The 23185-nt window shown below is 40.2% G+C and overlaps 1 protein-coding gene across 1 annotated transcript; it reads right to left on the reverse strand.

Annotated features, from left to right (window-relative positions):
• Positions 1–15511: 15511 nt before the first annotated feature.
• Positions 15512–22650, reverse strand: LOC134650497 (cyclic GMP-AMP synthase-like receptor). Its single transcript, XM_063505454.1, has 6 exons — positions 22353–22650; positions 21769–22003; positions 21047–21352; positions 18728–18934; positions 18191–18352; positions 15512–15886 (listed from the first exon to the last, which is right to left on the reverse strand). Exons 1-6 carry the CDS (start codon positions 22637–22639, stop codon positions 15518–15520), a joined length of 1566 nt encoding a protein of 521 aa, XP_063361524.1. The 5' UTR covers positions 22640–22650; the 3' UTR covers positions 15512–15517.
• Positions 22651–23185: the final 535 nt, after the last annotated feature.

The raw sequence follows: 23185 nt of genomic DNA on the forward strand, positions 1-23185 counted from the left end.
TATTTAGAGAACAACCTTAGTAACTTTATGAAAAAAATCCTTGGCATTTTTCGCAGTAAGTTTGCACTGAAGTAATTTTTTGAATTGTGGTCTTAAATCTAATCGTTTTCATACCTATATATTATGTTTACATTCTCATATGTGTACTCGAATTATCGACCTCAAATCTATGGGCTGACTTGACCCTAGTTCTTTAAGTCTCGGACCCTTGCCAAGGAATGTTTCAACGCAACCTTGCCATTTCTAGAGCAGAGTTAGGCTAGGTTCACACGGCGTAATTTTTTCCCGTATACCGTATACGAGATTTTATCGAATACCGTAGTGACAGCCAAATTTGTAAGGAAACGTTCAAAGTCGTTCACACGGCGTCTATGCGGGAAAGCCGTCTAGCCGTCTGAACGATTTTGAACGTCTCTATACAAATTTTGCTGTCACTACGGTATTCGATAAAATCCCGTATACGGTATACGGGAAAAATTAACGCCGCCGTGTGAACCTAGCCTTACACCATTTAAGCATATCAGTTTCAGGATACGTAGTTAAGAAATAGTTGTTTTTGGTAAAGGTGTTAATTATAGTCAGAAATGGTTTATTAAGTCTGAATGAGTCAAAATGAACCACGTTTGATCATTTATTGATACAAATAGAATATATAACCTGTTCGGGACATGCGCGTGTGAGGTATTACTCCATAGTTGGCACTTTACCAATGGTTGGCATCTTCAACCTTATTTTAAAGCAGCAGTGGCGGCTTTCTTACAAATCAGTCAATTACTGGTACTTTTCAGTGTCAATCATTAGATAAGTAGTTAACCCTATGTGAAATTTCTAAAATACTAACTCAGAATAGTTATGTTAATGTTTTATCAATACTTGCGCAAAGATTCACGCAGATGGCGCTACAATCTTTAAAAAAAATTGGATATTTGACATATCCAAATATTTATTTACCCAAAGAAACATAAACAACAGAATTTTGGGTTCCACAATGTGAGTTATTTTGACTAGAAATCGTAAGATTAGTATCAAGATATCAAATATTAAGGGGATTTCAAACATAATGTTGCCAGCATAATGAAGCTATTGAATATTTCGGTTCTGCGGAACTATAGATGCCAGATTTCACAGTATTAATTAACAATCGTAATCCTTATTGCAAAGTTTGAGGTCCACAAATGGTCACATTGGTCACTTAACCCCTTAATGTCAATGACGCGCGCTACTACAGTCCAATATCAACCTTCGTGCATTCCGACAAGGTGCAAAATGACGCGCGCCGCGCGCGATTGGCGTAGCGTTCAAAGCGTTAAAAGTGTTGTTATATTACGAGTTTCTCATACTAATGTTGCATTAATTATTATTTGAATAAATCGTAAAGACGCCAGACTGTCTAATTAAATGCAAATTCACTATTGTTTAAAAATGCTCGGTGTTACTCAGTAAACCTTTTTGTTATGTTTACCTGACGCAATCGTAATACCAGTTTTGAAATTGCGATTAATTTCTATCAACAGTTTTCAACGTTAAAGCGAAAATCAGAAAATAAATTATAATCCAATCACAGCTTTTGTAAAATTTGCCTTGGATTTTATCAGATATATCGGAGCAGCCAAGGTAGTCACAAATATCTTAACACACGTCTATTGTCAAGGCGTTAGAGACGTTACGTAAGAGTGCGTGGTCAGATATTTGAAATACCTCGGCCACTCCGATATATCCGATGGCGACAATCCTGTACACACAATTCGCTTATAAAATCCACGTCAGCTTTCTCAAAATAAATTGGATTATAAATTACTAGCGACCCGCCCCGGCTTCGCATGGGTAGTTCAATCAATTTACACAAAACCTCAAGAATCACTCTACTGATAGGGGAAAACCGCATGAAAATCTGTTCAGTAGTTTTCGAGTTTATCGCGAACATACAGACAGACAGACGCGGAAGGGAACTTTGTTTTATAATATGTTTATGTGTTGATATATCTACACGTGCGTGTCCCTTAGTAAGTTAATATTGTTTTAAGGCACTAACGTAACTGTTATACGGTTGTGTCCAGCCCGACTAATTAGCGTAAGAGCCGAGGAGGCGCAAGCATAATTTGTAACGAAGGTGTATTAAATATATTTTGTTTCAATGAGCTATTTTATTTTCACCCCATAATACGTGAGGTGCCTAATCCTACCTGTCTAAAATTTCGCTTGCACACGGCGCATGTAGCTTGCACAATTTTTCACATGTTGATTTTGAGGTCTTTCCACATGTTACAAATGCATAATGCATCATGTGAACAACATGCAAAGACATCGAACGACATACGCAAACTACATGCACGTTTGCAAGAGCCGTTTCAAAGCAGTTTTTTTTTTTAGTTATTTCTTTACATAATTTTCTCATAGCAGCTCAGCACAGGATTTGGTAGATGTTTCACCGACTCATTCAGAAATACATCTTGTAGGTATTAGCAGAGCCTACAGTGCAGCCCTACACTCTTTATATCAAGAACAATCTGGTAAAAATTCTAGAAAGTGTTTCATTTAATTAATAAATACGAAGCTAGATTTTTCTACCTAAACTTTGTTATTAATCAAGTCCATCTGGTTTAAACTTTCCTCAAGGAACAATTACAAAATAAATAGTTTATAAAATAAAAAATATTAATAAAATTCACATTATTATGATCAAAAAGTAACTCTAAAACTTCGATTTCTTTGGTAATCCTTTTTCTATGGAAGTACGTCTTCAGTATCAGTTACAAGGTTTCGGGTCTTCGGGCCATTTCTGTAACAAGGTAGTAGGTAAGATAACTTGATTATAATAATCTAATATTGTCATATAAATATGCCTAATTGAATAAAATATAATGCTGACTTTACCGTACCGATTTACGTCGAGAGCCTGTCCTGTCGCCGAGAGCCTCGGCAAAGAAACAACCCAACCGGAGAAGGCAGAGTCGACAAGGGAATAGGTATACATACTCATTTCAAACATAGACAGAGAGAATCATACTATCTTTGTCTTACACTAGTACTAGCACCCAAAAGAAAAAGATGAGTATAGTTTTTTCTCACTCGTCCTAGGCCTGACTCGGGGTCTCGCATAGTATGGGAGTGAGAATGTATCTTTCAGTTGCGTCCAAGTTTAGGACGTATTAATTGAATTAAAAATAAGTATAGGTATTTATTTCAATCTCTTCTTCCTCGCGTTGTCCCGGCATTTTGCCACGGCTCATGGGAGCCTGGGGTCCGCTTGGCAACTAATCCCAGTAATTGGCGTGGGCACTAGTTTTTACGAAAGCGACTGCCATCTGACCTTCCAACCCAGAGGGTAAACTAGGCCCGTATTGGAATTAGTCCGGTTTCCTCACGATGTTTTCCTTCACCGAAAAGCGACTGGTAAATATCAAATGATATATCGTACATAAGTTCCGAAAAACTCATTGGTACGAGCCGGGGTTCGAACCCACGACCTCCGGATTGCAAGTCGCACGCTCTTACCGCTAGGCCACCAGCGCTGGCATTTATTTCAATGAAATGTCTAATTACCAATCGGTGCTTCAAAATCCTAGGCCGATCAAAACACCTGCAGCTCGCGCAGCAAGGCGGCGGCAGCTTCACTTCCTTCGGTGGGCTTTTGCCCCCCATCCCCCCCATCCCCTCGCCCCCCATCCCCCCTTCTCCACCACCTAGAGGACCTCTTCTACCGTGCCCGCTGGAGCTCCAGAAGTGTGTCTTGCCGTAGTACCCTAATAGGAGAAGAGCTAGGGCAGCGTTCCAGAGCCCTATAGGCCCTAAGTAGTTGTATACTGGGAAAAGAAAGTAAAGCATAAGATGAGAACGGAAAGCTAGTGATAAAGCCGACCTGCTTCAAAGTGAAGCCAAAGTACGATCTCAATTTATTTGGCTAATGCCATAATTAATTAAAAGCTATGGCAATTAAAAATAGAGATCAAGTTAGCCGATACTGGTTAGCCACGGAATAAGTAGTTATTAGCTTTCATTCGAAGACGTGGGAACGGGGTCGTATCTCGTCGCAAAATAATTAATTGTCATAATGTAATGTTACGCATAAAACTCTTTTCGCATAATTTTTCTCCAGCTGAAACAAAGTATTTTCGAAAATATTTTGCATAGGTTGTGTAGAACAAGGTAGGTTAGGTTAGGTTTCTTTTATAATTTTTCAGAAATGTTAATAGTTTCAGCACAATAACAATTATGCGAAATGAGTTTTATGCGTAACATTATGACAATCAATTAGGTATTATGCGACCCAATATGGACCCCTGCCAGATGTCTAGTAGGAGGTTTTTTTTTAATGCAAATTAGGTAATACATTTTAATACCTTATTCCCTGGCCAGCTCTTAAACCATTACTAACTTCTGTCACACAAAAATCGAAGTCTCTCCACAAACCCCCCCTTTTCCCGCGCCCTAGCCCCCGTCCCTCCACTGCCCCCAACGCTGCCGCCATCGCCAATGCCGCCGCTACCGCTTTCAATTGCCCCGCTGCCCCCACTTGCCCCATCGCCGCTTTTGCCTCCGCTTTCAATGCCGCGTTTGCCTCCGCTTTCAATGCCGCCGCTAATGCTGCCGCTACCGCTTTCATTTGCCCCATCGCCGCTTTTGCCTTCGCTTTCAATGCCGCTTATGGCTCCGCTTTCAATACCGCCTTCGCCTTTTCCGTATATGGCTGTTCTTCTCCGTTTAAGTTCTTCCGCACTGCATAGGGAACATTATGACTAAATCTACAAACTCATGTGCGTCATCAATGCGCGTGATAGTATTTGAAGAGTTTTCAAGCTTAACCTTTTGGACGCCAAGAAACACGTACAAACTTAGGAACCCACAGCGCCAAAAACACCCACTAAAAGTAGCATAATAACTTTTACAGTACATATGGCCCTATTTTCCCGCACTAGTGCGTAAAATAGCACTTTTCGGGTGTATGTCAAAAGTTTAAAGGGCCATATGTACTGTAAGACGTTGTACGATACACGTGCGAATAGGTAATTCGCAACTCGTGTCGATTTAAAACACTCCCGTCGGTCGTGTTTTAATTTATCGCCACTCGTTTCGAATTTCCTCTTTTCCGCACTTGTATCGTAAATAACTATTATATTCGCTCGATTGCGCCCGTGATTTTGGCGTGTTTTAGTGCCTTTTTGTAAATACCTACCTATTGGACGCTCACTTGATGAAAGAAGGGTGCCATTTAATAACGATGATGAGTTGATGACGCACATAAATAAATAATACCTACCTACAAATACATAAGCTAATTTTGGTGGTCCCTTCTTACTTTATCTATCAACTTCAACGCGGTTATTAGTGTTATTGCGACATCGCATCCTATGTGAAGACAGCACAGCCTAATATTGGAGAAGCAAATAGGGATTTCCCCGTATAGTCTCTTCTCTTAGTTAGCCTTTAGTTTAATATTCAGGTAATTCAGGGATTCCAGATTGAGGCATGAAATTCAGTAAGGTGATGCGGGGATTCCCCGCCATTACACTACGTGTCTGATATGTTTAGAAAGATGTGTTATCATTTATATACTGTATTATCACTTTAGATCGAGGCCATGCATGACTATCATATTATATGAATCGCGAAATACGCAAACGATATTAGGAAAACCTACTTCTTTTCAGCAAGTTATTAGAAATGAACTCACCAGTCACAAGGCAACACTGTTCTACATCTACACGGCAACATTGTCTCACAACTGGAACAACTACCCGAAATTCATCGCGTCTAATTTTATGTTGTTTTTAGTAAAACACTGATATCTGACGATAATTTAATTCAGTTTACAAGTTTATGCACTTGAAATTTATTTTTATGCCAAGAAGACGCTGACATTCTTCTCTCTGCCCGGATAACTGTCAGACTGTCAAATGTATCAATTGATGTATCAGCATCTGGGCGGGCACTGAAACAAGGAGGTACAAATATAATAGCAAGGGATATAATTATAGTTTGTCAAAGGACTGTCTCGTTTCAAACATAGACACAGAGAGAATCATACTATCTTTGTCTTACACTAGTACTACCACCCAAAAGAAAAGGATGAGTATAGTTTTTTTATGTCCAATTGTCCACAAATGGTTAAGTGTTGCTGTTAGTGAGTGTAAGAGTGTACCTGGACCCTCGTCCCTCCTCGTCCTCGTCTTAGTCCATTAAGACCTAATTAACCTCGTCCTGGTCCTCGTCGTCGTCGAGACTTGGATTCGCACTTGCACTTGTAGAGCAGGGCTAGACCCACATAGGTAGTATAATATATAGAACAGCTAGACCCCAGCCCGAGGACTATGTTAATACCTGTGACTTGGACTCGCACTTGCACTGGAACGGATAGCCCATCTGCTGGTTGACGCGCTTGTTCTCCGAGCGGCTGCCGCCCCAGTACTTGTAGAGCAGGGCTAGCACCCTCAGGCCGAGGACTATGTTAGTACCTGTGACTTGGACTCGCACTTGCACTGGAACGGATAGCCCATCTGCTGGTTGACGCGCTTGTTCTCCGAGCGGCTGCCGCCCCAGTACTTGTAGAGCAGGGCTAGCACCCCCAGGCCGAGGACTATGTTAGTACCTGTGACTTGGACTCGCACTTGCACTGGAACGGATAGCCCATCTGCTGGTTGACGCGCTTGTTCTCCGAGCGGCTGCCGTCCCAGTACTTGTAGAGCAGGGCTAGCACCCCCAGGCCGAGGACTATGTTAGTACCTGTGACTTGGACTCGCACTTGCACTGGAACGGATAGCCCATCTGCTGGTTGACGCGCTTGTTCTCCGAGCGGCTGCCACCCCAGTACTTGTAGAGCAAGGCTAACACCCCCAGGCCGAGGACTATGCCGGCCGCCACTGGCACCCAGTCCTTTTCGCGGTCACTCATTTGAGTAGAAGTGGAATAAAAGCGCTGGAAAAGAAGAATATGGCTAATAGGTAGAGGCTAGAGGAAGCCAGTAAAAGGTGCAATGTAGTGTAGGGTTTCATAGAATTGTTAATAGTGCCGTGGCAACACACAGACAGTGAGGATTCTGTACCTACCTACGTACATCCAGCTGCAAAATACATATCCACTTTATGAAAGGAATTCATTCGTAATCCGGCGCGGCGGTTTACTATGAAACTTTCCATACAATAAAATTTAGCAAACTCTTTGGTTTTTGGTGCGGAGTTTGGTGCAACCGACCCTAGTATTATCCCTTCCTAACGCAATAAGGGACCGATGACACGTTTTCTTTCTTGCTCAATAAAGTGTGCATCTACAGATCAGAGCAGTAAATAATAACCAGGCCTAAAAGAGCAATGCCGAGGCCGAGAGCAGTAAGGCGTGAGCCTACTCTCACGGTCAGTTGGACAGTTAAGGCGTGGCCACTACGTTCTTAACCTATAGACCCAAAGCACTATTTAAAGCTAAAATACACCACTGACTCGTGTCACTGGGTGTTGGCTGAGGTGTTACTGTAATCACTGTATCCCATGTCTCCGTCAGGACTTCAAATCATTACCTTGAGGGCACGGCCCTTCCAAGTGTTTCATAATTTTCAACGGTGACATATGGATTAATAACCACAGAAATGCTTTTGAATAATATTAATTGAACTGCGCTCTTCTGAATTCCTGAAGATACATAATTGTTTGTATTTGTGCCGAGGGTGACGAGTGAAATTGATATTTTGTTATTTTTGACATGATCTTGTCTAACAGAGCACCTGTTTGTAATGGCGAATAGGTAGAACGTAGATTGTATTGTTTGTCTTTGGTAAAGGCAAAAAAATATCTTATTCAAAGAATAAAGTAAGTATAGGTACTATGTATATCTTATTGCTATACGTATAAATTAAGAAAGCAAGCAATGCAAGCAATAGAGTCGGACCGAGTTAACTATGCGCAAAGACTTTGTAGTGAGTGATGACGTCAAATACCTTTGAAAATATGACGTTTGTAGAGGCACTGCCAAACTTTGTCACTTCAACGTTTAAGGTCAATGTGGCTAATTCCGTCATAGGGCCGCCGGACGGTCGTACAATACATACCAAATGACAACTTAATTAGAATTCGACGCATAATTTTAATACGCATGAGTCCCCCGCATTACGTTGTCACTGCGAAAAGTGCCAAGTCTGAAAAGTTAGCGTAGTCAGTCTTATTAAATTAACTCTGCATAAGGTCACGGTGCGTGTGTGTGTGTGTGTGTGTGTGTGTATGTATGGGTGTGCGTTTGGCGGGGGACTCGTGCGTATTCAAATTATACGTCGAATTCTAATTAAGTTGTCATTTGGTATGTATTGTACCAGGGGCGTATTTACCCTAGGGCCAAGGGGGCCATGGCCCGGGGCGGCAGGCCGCAGGGGGGCGGCGAAGCCGCCCCCTCGCGGCTCGGTTTTTTCTGGGCGCCTTTTATAATCAAACTTAGCTATATTTTTTATTATATTTTAATTGACATTTAAATTAATAAACAAACGAATGCTTCAAACCCCACCAATTGCTTAAAATATCTACCAACAAGTACCTAAATTAAGCAACGTTTTCGTTCAAGAAGTATTAGTACGGCGTGATCAGTTGTTAGCCGAGTTGAGGAAGCGCAAAACGTCATTCGGCATAGTGACGACCAATTTTGTCTTCTTAGGTAAGTAAATTAGACACAATGTCTGAGGCAGAAGTTAGAAGGAATGCTGTAAACCTTCAAACAGTATACCCGTTAAATCTCGCGGTAGACCTACAAGACGAATGTGTTTTATTAAAACATTTTTTGACCGCTTACGAAAATATCAATCAATCAATCAATCATTTATTTATTGCACCATGGTTACAACAAGAGATGTTACAACATTTATACAAGTAAGTACCTCATGGACCCTAAAAGGGTATGACAAACATTTCCTTAAACTAAGATTTATAATATTTACATATGTCATGCAATAAAGCACAAAAAGTAGCATCGTATTAAATTATATAAATAGAACTAATAAATTACATATTAAAGCTATCTGCGAAGAAATCATTAATAGAATAATACACTTTTCTCGCAAGGAACCATTTCAATCTTTTTGCGTATGTTGTATCCCTTTCCTCTGCCTTTATAAAGTCTGGAATATGATTGTAGCATTTAGCTGCTGCATAAAGAGGGCTTTTCCTATATATTTGTAATTTAGGCGCGGGTAGCTCAAGTTTGTATTTTAGCCTTCGATTTGGCAGCTGTTTGAACAAGTGTATGTTTTTTTTGACATAAATACATAATTCTAAAATATAAAGACATGGTAGCGTAAGTATGCCGTGCTCAAAAAAATGTGGCTTGCAGCTATCGGGTTCTTGGATACCCACCAATGCACGAACGCATTTTTTCTGCATAACAAATATGTCGTGGGCATCTGTACTGTCGCCCCATATTACAATCCCGTAACGTAGCCAAGACTGTGTAAAGGCATAGTAAGCTGACAGTGCTGTACCAAAGTTTGTTGTCTTTCGGAGCGTAAAGAGTCCGTACAGAAACTGAGATATTTTCGTTTTAACGCATGCGATGTGAGTTTTCCAGTTGATATTGTTATCTAAAGTAACACCTAGGAGTTTTAAATGCTCTACTTCTTCAATTTCCGTGTTATCTAGTGATAATTCTAACTGTAGAGGCGTAAATAAAATGAGCTTAAGGCAACTATAAGCTTACTCATAAAAAATAAGGGCGTTAAAGAAGCATTCCCATATGTAGAAATTGCGTTGCGCATTTTTCTTTGCACCGCAGTGACTACGAGGGGCGGCTGAAATATTCGCGGCCTAAGCTAGAAAAAAAAGAAAAATTAAAAAAAAGACTATGCTACTTTTTCCCCCGCCTCTTTGGCAGTTTAAATATTGCCGCCATTTAAAAAAAAATATTCGTTTTTCGTTCTGTGCGTGGATATACTTAACAATGTCTGTCGAATGCGGAAATTTTGACAAATTTGAACACCGCGCGGTTATTAAGTATCTTGTAAAAAAAGGAAAATCGCCTAAAGAGATTTTTGATGATATGACGGATACTCTCCATCATTTAAGCCCTTCGTACACTACGATAAAAAAATGGGCTCGTTTATTTCAACAAGGACGAGAGAGCTGTGAAGATGACCCCCGCCATGGGCGGCCTGTCACGGTGGTCACTGACGAAAATGTTGAAAAAGTGGAGAAATGTGTTCTGGCTGACAGAAGAATTAAAATCTGGCAGATAGCGGAGGAACTACAAATTAGTAAAGAAAGGGTAGGACACATTTTACATGAACGTTTACACATGAAAAAAATTACTGCGCGCTGGGTACCAAAAATGCTGACACCGCTTGACAAAGAACGGCGACGTAAAAGTTGCAAAGAATTTTTGGATCTAGCTGAAGGGAATCTTGACGAAATTTGCAACCGAATCGTAACCGTAGATGAAACGTGGGTTCGCCAATACGATCCAGAATCAAAACAAGAGTCTATGCAATGGTTAAAAAAGGGCAAGAGAGCACCAAATAAATTTAAAGTGGAAAAGTCAGCTTCATAGCTTATGGCGACCGTGTTTTGGGACAGTGAAGGAGTTTTATTAGTTGATTATTTGCCAAAATTTTTTAGCTACAGCTCAGATCTTTTTGGTTGAAGTATCATAAATGTAATTAGCTATCGTATCTTTAATTAAGGAAACTGTAGGTTTAACTATATTATCATAATATTTCTGTAAATGTAAATGTATACAACCGTTTGTTTCTTAATAAACAATAAATAAATAAATAAAAGGGACCACAATGAACGGTCATTATTATGCAAATTTATTGATTCAAGCACGTGACGCAGTCGTCCAGAAGCGACGTGGGAAACTTAGCCATGGAGTGTTGTTTTTACAGGACAACGCACCAGTTCACACTTCCCGTGTTGCTAGGCAGGCACTAAAAGACACTGGTTTTAGAGAAATCAATCATCCACCCTACAGTCCAGACCTGGCTCCGAGCGACTATTTCCTTTTTTTAAATTTGAAAAAAGACTTACGTAGTCGCCGGTTTGCCGATGACAATCAGATCAAGGCTGCGGTAGAGAGCCATTTTGAAGCGAAGGAAAAAGATTATTTTTTCGGCGGTATTAAAGCATTGTTTGCTCGAAGCGAAAAGTGCTTATCACTCCATGGGGACTATATTGAAAAATAAAAACATTTATTTTAATACTCTCTTTCATTTTTTTTCTAAGGCCGCGAACTTTTCAGCCGCCTCTCGTAATTGCAGTGCAGAACGATCATTTTCTGCACTCAAAAGAATAAAAAAATATCTACGTTCCACTATCAGCGAAGAGCGCCTGAATAGCTTAGCTCTTCTTAAAATAGAAGCTGAGCTGACAAACGTATTAAATTACGACAGCGTCATTGATGATTTTGTCAACCACGTTGTACATTTTGTACATAGTAAAACAATGTACATACCTAGTAACGGCACCAGTCATGGGACATTTAACCTTTTCGACGCCGCGTCAAACACAAAAGCTGTCTCTCAGACGCCACGTCACCGAAGTGTCAAAACTGAAATTGAACTTTACGCATATGTACTTAGGTCTATGTTGCTCTGTGGTATATGACCGATAATACGTCTTTGGCGTAGGACCTGCGGTGCGTATATATCGGTCATTGGCGTCCAAAAGGTTAAGAGGAAATTTGGAGTAGGTATTTGTGATATTTCCCTGATACATGTAAAAGTTCTACCGCTTAGCGTGTTAAAAGATGAATGTCCTATCCTTCTTTCACGTTTCAGGTGTACCTATTGTATCAAAGATACTGCAATTAGTTTCCACATAATTAACAAATTAAAAAAACTATGTTTTATTTCTCCAGTCATGGACACCAAAGCTCCAGTAATGGAACCCCGGTAATGGACGTGGATCCAGTAATGGGCCCCCTATAATGGACATACCATACTTATCAGTATAAGATATTGGAATAGGGTAGGGAATAAGTTTTTGGCAAAAAACTAGTTATTCGTAATTTTTAGTATAAGCTTTTATGTAAGAATGTATTTTTCCTTCCACAGCCAACTAATACTCATCGAGACAATTCTAACAAACCCAAACACAATTAGGTTGCGTTTATCACAGATTTCCCATGGCCACCTCCTGTCTCCATCATGAGATCAGGTTCATGTTATCATAATTGCATTGTCATCCGATTTGCATACGTATCCAAAATTTCAACTCAATCGGAAATCAGAAAGTGGCACTAATTCAACTTCCACGATTTGAACCACACTAATTAACATACAAACTATAACATATATGGCCAGTCAAATAAAATTTTGTAAAAACGATATTAATTTATCCGAAGTCCGAGGAGACCTCCTGACATAGTTCGTAAGTAACTACATTACACTTCTGTATTGTTTAAACATGAAATTACGCCATGGCAAGCATCATTATGTAAATTGTCCCATCATAGGAGGTATGCAGTTTTACAGCTCCTATAATGGGATTGGGCAAAATACCACTATTTTTTATACATCTCTAGAGTCACAACATAGTGTGTTGTATACCTTCTGTCATGGTATATGTAATTAACAAAACACATTCTAGTTTACACCAAGTAATAATTAATTACAATTGAATATATGAACTCAACTTTCTTAGCGAAGTTGTTAAGAATTCTTACTGGTTATTTTTTTCAGTGACACGACAACTTTTGGGTTGACGCCAATTTCTTAAAAAGTAACCGAAATTAATAAAAAGTCAAACTTAAACTCTATAACTCTTATTTATGGTAAAATATTGCCAGTGTTTATAAACTACTTTTAGATACTTATTTTAGAGGATTTGTGGTTTTATGTCCCATTACCGGTTCCACGTCCATTATAGGGGTGTCTATATATGTGAGTAAAGGTAAATGTTTAGTTTTTTTTTATTTCACACCCCAAAGGTACTTTTTGCAGGTTTTTTTTTCTTAAATAAAATACTTTATCGTCACTGATTAAGGGGGGGCGGCAAATCAAAATGGCCCGGGGCGCCAAATTTGTAAATACGCCTCTGTATTGTACGACCGTCCGTCCGTTAGTTCTACGGCTATAATAAGTGCTACTCGATTCGTATAACTCGTAGTTGGACTTTAGGTAGGACAATGCAAATGGTTATAACATGCCTAAGTACCTACTACTTATACAAATCAAGTAAAAGTTATGGGTGCGACATAATATTAAGCATATTGTAATAAAAGCCTAATTATCTTAGCAGTTTTTAATTAATTACATCTAGTTTGTATTAAAGCGGCAGTCTACATTTGCCTACCTACTTTTGTATGATATACATTTTACCCGACTGCTAAACAAGGAAAGGCAATGTTATGCTTTACCAAATAAAATACAGACAATTCGGTGGTTAATCATTTATTATAATAATCAGACATTATAATAGGAACGTATTTAGATCATTGGACCCTTACAAAACAAAACATTCACAAACTTTAAACTGCCATACTTGGCAATAGGTACCCGACAACGGGTACCTACTGTTAAAAATGAAAAATGTACCTTTTAGGGCCTACCGTGAACATCGAAATTTTATTACCTGCCTCTCTACCGCCATAGAGAAAAAATACATAGAGTGCTCACTCCATACATCAGTTTTAGTACCAAAAAGACTCAGCATCTAGCATCGAGTAGCTGAACTATCAGTACTGCTACTTGACAATAGATGTACATTACACTACATACATCTATTGTCAAGTAGCAGTACTGATAGTTCCGCTACTCGATGCTAGATGTAGACACTGAAATTAATAGTCTGAACTGATGTATCGAGTGAGCACTCTATGTATTTTTTTCTCTATGCTACCGCTCAAATATGCATATGCAAGAGCCACAGAGGCAAATAACGAAATATCGATTTTCGACGTTCGCGGTAGACCCTCACATCCCTCAATCAATCAAAAAGACGTGGCGGCCAAAATGTTAATTCAGTCAAAGACTCAAATGTCGTTGTATTTTCATCAGGTGAAATGCACCTATTAATTTTACATATATCTATGCATTTTTGTCTAAACACGACTGTAATAATAATAATTACTGATATAAAATTACGAATGTTACGGACGAAACAAGATAAATGCGAAGTTACAAAAGACACCGATAACTTCGAAAACGGGGTAAAATCGAAAATCGCTAATTCGTTAGATACGTTAACAACACTAAACATCTATAATTAACGCTTTTACAAATGGGTCTCGGGAGTTTTTCGAGGATCAAAAGTAGATATTTTCGATTTTCCAAATGACCCGGTTCTGAAGTAACAACAATGCGTTAAATAAAATAAACAAATTTTCTCGAACGGTAGGTATTAGACTAATAATATTAGTCCACGAACTGGGCCCCATTTCTCGAACCTAGTCTAATACCGTTAGAGAAGTGGGCCCCTGTTACGAGAAATGGGCCCCTGCGCTACTAATACAATAAACAAACTTAACTAATCACTTCTTATTAGTCACAATTTTTTTAATGATACATTTTCGTATAAGATAAGCAAAGTCTATGATTAATTTGTAATGGTTCTCAAAAGCTCACGTTTGACACTCTAGTGAACACAAAACATTTCAGCTGTCAAATTAGGTGCATTTTTTTTAACTTTACATCTCCTCTACTATCAATGACTCTCAATATTTAAGATACATATATTGCTATACGCGAGGAATATATAGGCACTTCATAAGCACCATACATATTACTTATTTGTTTATTTTCTATGACTAAACCTACTTACTTATATTTCTTATATAATATGTGTAAGTACAAACAGCAACATTCCTAATTAGTAATTTACATCGGTGGACCTTATTACAAAAGGCATAAGGTCCATGGTCCATCGATGTACAGTTAACAGTGTGGGCGATGGTACAAGAAAATTCAACACAATGATTTTACACGGGAGTGGTATTCATATTTGAAAATCTCAACGTGATTTGTTATTGATATGATACAATCGCTCGTGTCAAGGGCGTATCATATCAAAACCAAATCAAGAATGTGAATACAGTACCTGAGACGTCTATCTGAAAAAAGTGTTATGGGTCCTATGGGGAAAACTAAGCGTACCTAGATGTCGCTCTCGACGATCGTATATTTTACTATAGCTAGATAATCAAATTAACTTCCTTCCCCATTGTCCCATAGACGCAATTACCCCAGTTGCCATAGATACATGCATTTAAAAAGATGTGTCCTACTCCTTGTCATTTCGTACTAATTTATAAAATTAGTATGAAATGACCAGCCAGCCTATTATGGATAGCTTTATCCATCTTTATCCACGTGATAAAATAACTGTCACTGTTTAACACCGTGGGAAAGAAAGTGACGGACACCGTTTTATCACGCTGTCACGTAGACAAGAACGACCATCATATCCGTACAGGAGTGGGGCACACCTTTGTGAATTTATTTATTAATGTATTTAATGTCAATGTCATATTATATTATGTAGTAGTACCTAAATCAATCAATTATTTTAAGTAACTATTACTACTACGTTTAATCGTACGTCCGGCCAAAAGTCACTTCTCAAATGTGCAAGAATTTATCGTTGTACGCCTTAAACTGGCTTTCTGTAAGCAAATACTTCGCAGCCTGTTTATATTTCGACGGATCGTCCAAAATCGGTACCATTTTCTTCAGCTTATTAGCATAGCCCGTTAACGTGGATCTTTCAATGTGTCCAATGAGATTGTTCTCCTTGTTCCAAAAATACGCAATTTCTCCGGATTCGAGATGCTCGATGAACTTTTTCACCATAATATTGAAGAGATAGGATTGGCTGTTACGCCAGAAATGGGTTTCGTTTTGCCGCGCTATAGCCTCGTGGTAGAAGATCGTTTTGATGTAGTAACTCGCTATTTTGTTCAAGCCTTGGGAGTCGCGGAGTTTTTTGATCTGAAAAAGGAAATATTACTTACTTTGCTTGTTTGGCAGTAGGTACTTTTATCCCTTATAAGGTAGAATTCGATGGATATAGAGAGTTGAATTCAGTCTATAACTCTATATCGTATATTTTTCTCTCCTAGAGGTGGATACAAGCGTTTATTTCATCAAAATCTATTAAGTACCTAGTTTAATAGTAACGTACCAACTTTCGCATGTAAAATTATTAGGTATCACATAATTATCACATTTGCCTGTAAAAATAATAATGCTGCCATTTATGCAATACCTTTGCAATATTTCTAAATTATGATGTAACAATAATATTAAAAAGATACTCAAGTACCTATATCAAGTTAGGTACCTACCTAATATGTTATCTTGAGATAAAGACAAGTCTGGCAGACATATTACAAACATTAAACAAGTGATTCATTTCTCAGAAAGAGTTGATAAACATAACGTATCAGTGATATATGTAAGCAAGACATTTGATCTCATATTTTCAGGACTAGGACCCGGTATTGAAATACCTATTCTGTAAATATCGTTCCAAAACTGTTTTTAGGTATAACTGTAAATATCTGACATTGACTCTAGTTATTTAATTACATCGAATAACAGTTACTGTTATTGTAAAAACGATTATAATATTTTAAATTACATAACGGTACTGTCTTGTCTTACGTCATAATTTTATCGACATCTTCACTTGAGGAGTGTCTTTTCAAAAGGGTTTATTTTTTCTTAGCGGTACTTCTAGAGAGAACCTTGCTCAAGAAAACTTAAGGTCCAATTTAGAAATAGATTCCCAGAAAAAAAGAAACCCTTTTGAAAAGACACTCCTCACTTGTACTCGCACTTTTTAAACGTCAAACCAAATTGCACCGTGGTTTGAATAACATTCATACCATTTGTGATATTATAACAATGGAATAAAATTAATATGAATTATAATATACCAGTCGTATGGCCTGGCGCATGTTCTCTGTGGCGTGCATGATGTCACGCTCCTGCAGGTGCATGGCGATGCGCCACGAGCGCTCCGTGTCGTAGCGGCTCAGCCCGCCCTACATGGGCTCCACCACCATGAACATGAGGCGGTTGTCTATAGTGTGACGGGTACGTTACCAGTCGTATGGCCTGGCGCATGTTCTCTGTAGCGTGCATGATGTCACGCTCCTGCAGGTGCATGGCGATACGCCACGAGCGCTCCGTGTCGTAGCGGCTCAGCCCGCCCTACATGGGCTCCACCACCATGAACATGAGGCGGTTGTCTATAGTGTGACGGGTACGTTACCAGTCGTATGGCCTGGCGCATGTTCTCTGTAGCGTGCATGATGTCACGCTCCTGCAGGTGCATGGCGATACGCCACGAGCGCTCCGTGTCGTAGCGGCTCAGCCCGCCCTACATGGGCTCCACCACCATGAACATGAGGCGGTTGTCTATAGTGTGACGGGTACGTTACCAGTCGTATGGCCTGGCGCATGTTCTCTGTAGCGTGCATGATGTCACGCTCCTGCAGGTGCATGGCGATGCGCCACGAGCGCTCCGTGTCGTAGCGGCTCAGCCCGCCCTACATGGGCTCCACCACCATGAACATGAGGCGGTTGTCTATAGTGTGACGGGTACGTTACCAGTCGTATGGCCTGGCGCATGTTCTCTGTGGCGTGCATGATGTCACGCTCCTGCAGGTGCATGGCGATGCGCCACGAGCGCTCCGTGTCGTAGCGGCTCAGCCCGCCCTACATGGGCTCCACCACCATGAACATGAGGCGGTTGTCTATAGTGTGACGGGTACGTTACCAGTCGTATGGCCTGGCGCATGTTCTCTGTAGCGTGCATGATGTCACGCTCCTGCAGGTGCATGGCGATGCGCCACGAGCGCTCCGTGTCGTAGCGGCTCAGCCCGCCCTACATGGGCTCCACCACCATGAACATGAGGCGGTTGTCTATAGTGTGACGGGTACGTTACCAGTCGTATGGCCTGGCGCATGTTCTCTGTAGCGTGCATGATGTCACGCTCCTGCAGGTGCATGGCGATGCGCCACGAGCGCTCCGTGTCGTAGCGGCTCAGCCCGCCCTACATGGGCTCCACCACCATGAACATGAGGCGGTTGTCTATAGTGTGACGGGTACGTTACCAGTCGTATGGCCTGGCGCATGTTCTCTGTAGCGTGCATGATGTCACGCTCCTGCAGGTGCATGGCGATGCGCCACGAGCGCTCCGTGTCGTAGCGGCTCAGCCCGCCCTACATGGGCTCCACCACCATGAACATGAGGCGGTTGTCTATAGTGTGACAGGGGTACGTTACCAGTCGTATGGCCTGGCGCATGTTCTCTGTGGCGTGCATGATGTCTCGCTCCTGCAGGTGCATGGCGATGCGCCACGAGCGCTCCGTGTCGTAGCGGCTCAGCCCGCCCTTCATGGGCTTCGGCACCACCATGAATATGTCGTGGTGGCAGTTGTCTGGCACCTGACAAAAAAAATCTGAGTACATTTTTCATTTCTTATGTTCTAGTAGTAGTAGTAAAATACTTTATTGTACAAAAAGAAACATGAAACATGAAAGAACACACATCATTAGTACAAAGGCGAACTTATCCCTCCTCTACGGGACGCAATTCGCAAGTTTCGCAACCTAATTCTGGTGAAATTTTGTGAGCAGGTTCCGTGATTAAATATAGATATTTTTTGTCTTCAGTTTCTGGAAACGTTTCAAAATGGCGGAGCCATAGATACATTTCTTCAGTTTTATGTTATGCTCGCGAGATCTACAGCTCACAGCTAGAGCCACTAGTACCTATACAATATTTTGTAATTTGGGCTTCACGAGGACTATAAGTCCTACCTTTCTATACGGTTTGCAGATAGGCCAGCGTTCCTCAGGGAACTTGAGGGCCGGGACCAGGTCCACGTCCAACCGGAACCCCTTCGAGTTCTTGATGATGAGCGTGATGGCCGGCCCGCTCGACGACAGCCACAAGGTGTACGGAATACCGTCCACGTTCAGCACGCGGCGACCGGACGACGGGTCTGCGGGGAAACTGTTCATTGCCTGTGAAAGAGAATGCTAATAGCGTAAAAGATTATAAAATATAATCTTTAATAGAAAAAAACCGACTTCTCTAACTACTAGCCTAACCCACTTAACGGTGCTTATACCTACTTTATTTGGTAATATGTATACATTTTATGGTAATCATAGTGGTTGATTTAGTTTAGGTATCATAGTGGTTTTCCGGGTCAAGGTCTGGGTCTGGGTCCGAGTCCGAGTACGGGTCCGAGTCCGGAGTCTGGGGCCCAATCCAAGTCAAAATCGAAATTGAAAATCACAAAACGTGTACTATGCGTCGTTGAGGAGTTCTGTTCTGATCATCATCAGCAGTTCCACTTCATCAAATGCCACAGTTTTTAATGTAAATGCTTGATTTTCTGATGAACATATATAAAATTCTATACGGATGCCTTTAAGATTTGAGAAGTTCCCTCGATTCCTCATGGATACCATGTTCAGGACTTGAGATTGACATAAATGTGCCTAAAAACCTAACTTGCTTAGCAAACATAACGAAAAGGACAAATCGCCAAATGCGAGCTATGCGTCGTTGAAGAGTTCCGTTATGATCATCATCAGCAGTTCCACTTCATCAAATGCGACAATTTTTAATGAAAATGCTCGATTTTCTGATGAAAATACAAAAATCTCTATACGCATGCCTTTAAGATTGGAGGAGTTCCCTCGATTCCTCGTGGATCCCATCATCAGAACTCGAGCTTGACAAAATTGTGGCTTAAAAACTTAACTTGCTTAACAAACATAACGAAGAGGACAAATCGCCAAACGTGAACTATGCGTCGTTGAAGAGTTCTGTTCTGATCATCATCAGCAGTTCCACTTCATCAAATGTCACTTTTTTTTATGTATATGCTTGATTTGTTGATGAAAATACAAAAATCTCTATACGCATGCCTTTAAGATTTGAGGAGTTCCCTCGATTCCTCATGGATCCCATCATCAGCACTCGAGCTTGACAAAAATGTAGCTTAAAAACTTAACTTGCTTAACAAACATAACGAAGAGGACAAATCGTCAGACGTGTGCTATGCATCGTTGAAGAGTTCCGTTCTGATCATCATCAGCAGTTCCACTTCATCAAATGTCACTTTTTTTAATGTATATGCTTGATTTGTTGATAAAAATACAAAAATCCCTATATGTGTGCCTTTAAGATTTGAGGAGTTCCCTCGATTCCTCATGGATCCCATCATCAGAACTGGGTTTTGACAAAAACGGGACCAATCTGTATGCATATACATACAATCAAAAAAATAATTTTCAAAATCGGTCCAGTAATGACGGAGATATGGAGTAACAAACATAAAAAAAAATAAAAAAAATAAAAAAAATAAAAAAAAAAATAAAAAAAAAACATACAACCGAATTGATAACCTCCTCCTTTTAGATTTGGAAGTCGGTTAAAAATACAAAAAAGAATGTGACGTTATCTATGAAAAGGGACTTTAATGTCGATGGCGCTTACGCCATTATTAACGATGCTCCGATATAAATAAATACAATGCCGCGCGACGCTGTGCGGCGTTAGCGCCATCGACAATAAGGTCCCTTTTCATAGATAATGCCCCATATAAAGGTAGGTAAGGTAAAAACTAACTGAAGCTTAGCCTAGAAGTGTACTTAGTAAAATTTAGATACAATGTCTGTAGAAACAATGCCTGCAATAGTACATGTTACATAATACAGTGAGCTGCGGAGATAGCTGACCCCCTCCCCTGCAAGTTTTTATGGTGTTATCTCTGCAGCTAACTGTAGATACATACAAAGTCTGTAACTTGACTGCTGCTTAACTTCTTTATATAGGTTTAGGTCATAAAGTGTTCGTTAGAAAGATACAAAAACTACCGTAATAACAGAGTCATGTCAAATAAAATACTATAAAACAAAGTCGCTTCCCTGTCTGTCTGTCTGTATGTATGCTTAGATCTTTAAAACTATACGCAACGGATTTAGATGCGGTTTTTTTTTAATAGAAGTTAACCCGTGCGAAGCCGGGGCGGGTCGCTAGTGTTAAATAAAATTAATACGAGTACCTAAAGTATAATATAATAAGTTTGTAAATTTGCACACAGAATCAAAAAAGTTTCCTACCTTGTTAACAACACTTTTAAACCAGTCAGCGAATTTCGAGCGGAGCAAATAGTTCCTCTCATCCAGCCACTCGTGCGCAGTTCTATTGATGAGCCAGTCACCGCCGTCTCTCTTGGGCAGGTTCTGGAACTGTGTCCCGGCCTTCAGTTGTATGAAGCCGGGGGCCTTGGGTTCGAGGACTATGTCGCTGTTGGCCGGGTTTGGGGCCTCCTTGATGTTGACAGGTAAACCGATAATTATGTCCATGTCGAATTCATCAGGCTTGTTGATACGCAGGCGATCGTAGTGGCTGCCCGCGAATTGTACCTGAAATTATTAGGTACAATGTATTCGCGGAAGTGATAATTATTATAGTGCGGAAGTGATATTCGCCTTTGTACCTTTATTTCTGTAAACTTTAGGCCTATTTTTAGTCATTTTTGGAAGACTTATTTGTAAAAGGCTGTTTGTTTTCTAAATAAATAAAAAAAAACTGTGTTGTGTACAATAAAGTGATTACTACTACTATTGTGTAACAAGCTATATGTTATAAGTTTGTTTTTAAATATTGAGTCATTGGGTGACTTTATTATCATAACTAGAAGCACATTGTATATCCTAGGGCCTAATGCACCAATTGATTTACATCAATGTGTGTTAGTGTGTGAGTGACTGTACATCTTAGCTAATATATATACCTATTCACAAGGCCCACAAGAAAAATAAAATAAAATAATACTCACAGTACTTGAATAGCGATTATAGTATTTATCTGCCACCTTCATCTGCTCATGCAGCCGGTAAAATATATTCATGAACACATTATAGTGCTCCTCAAACTCTTTATCCTTCAGCGCTATGTACCGCACATATATGTCATGCAGCAGCCCGTTCATGTTTGTGATCACCGGATGATCCGGGACCACCAGCACAGGCTCTGGCTCTAAGGGTGCAGCTGCAGACATCTGGGATCCCATTCTGGAAAGAGAAATAATTTTTGTATAAACAGAATGACTTTGTTGTAATTTACTGAAAGAGTACTACTGGGCCGAGCTATAGACGGGATACCACAGGATATCAGGGCAGAGGAAGACCAAGACAGAGTGGCAGGAGAACAAGACACATACTGTTACGAGGTGGCGGGAGTGTCCAGTAAGCTGCAGTGATACTGACATAGAAGCAGCAGGGGAGCCTGCATAGAAACTTGTTTACAGGAGGGTTCAGTTTTCTCTGCAGCTACATTGTATTGGATGAATTAGCAGGAAAGAAGGGAGGTCTTTGCCCAGCAGTGGAACACTCTTTCAGGCTAATAAAAAAAGGAACTAACACAGCGCTGCCTACAGCACAGGCCACATTGGTTAATAAATTCCATCCAGCATATCCTCCTTGGTTCTCCGCTTCTTGCCTGGCCTGTTCCCTCTGTCTTGCCTCTGCCCTCTCTCTTTCTTCCTTTTTCTTCCGTTCTTCCGCCTGCGATGATGAGGATGAAGTCAGGTAGTACGCTCCGGCACCTATAGCTAGTCCGGCTAGTCCCACCAAGCCTGCTACTGCCCAGTTGCTTACTGAACCATCATCACTGCTATTGCTGTTCGTGCGATTTCGATTTTGACTCATGATTACGGCTGAGAAAATAAATAATCACAATTCCAAACACCTATGTAAGTATTTTGAATTAATTACTTAATAGATTATAAGCTTTACTTCTTGGTCAGTTTTTTGCGGTTATGGAGCGGCAAACCTGAAGCTAGATGCCACCAAATATTTTAAAATAAGCCACTGACACGGATTTTTCCAAAAAAAATTTGCAGAGGCAGTTATTTGGGCTTTGTTTAAGATATCGGTAGCATATTACATTCTATATACTTATTATTATTAATGACCCTTGAATGCCTAACCCGATAAATAGAAGTAAAAAGTAACGAGTATTTTTAGAATACAATATGAACTATGTTTATCTATCATACTTATTTGAATCCAATAGCATAGGAATTTGAAACTGACAATAAAGTGGCGTGGGCGTGGCGCAGAAACACAACAAATACAAAATGTTTACAAAATAAAGATGTACATATATGCCGCTATCGCACGTTTAATGTACATACGTTGTACAATACAGTGAGCATAATTATTTTCAGATTAACTTACAAAACACCAACGTAT

Source organism: Cydia amplana, chromosome 8, assembly GCF_948474715.1.
Source record: "Cydia amplana chromosome 8, ilCydAmpl1.1, whole genome shotgun sequence".
NCBI lineage: Eukaryota > Metazoa > Arthropoda > Insecta > Lepidoptera > Tortricidae > Cydia > Cydia amplana.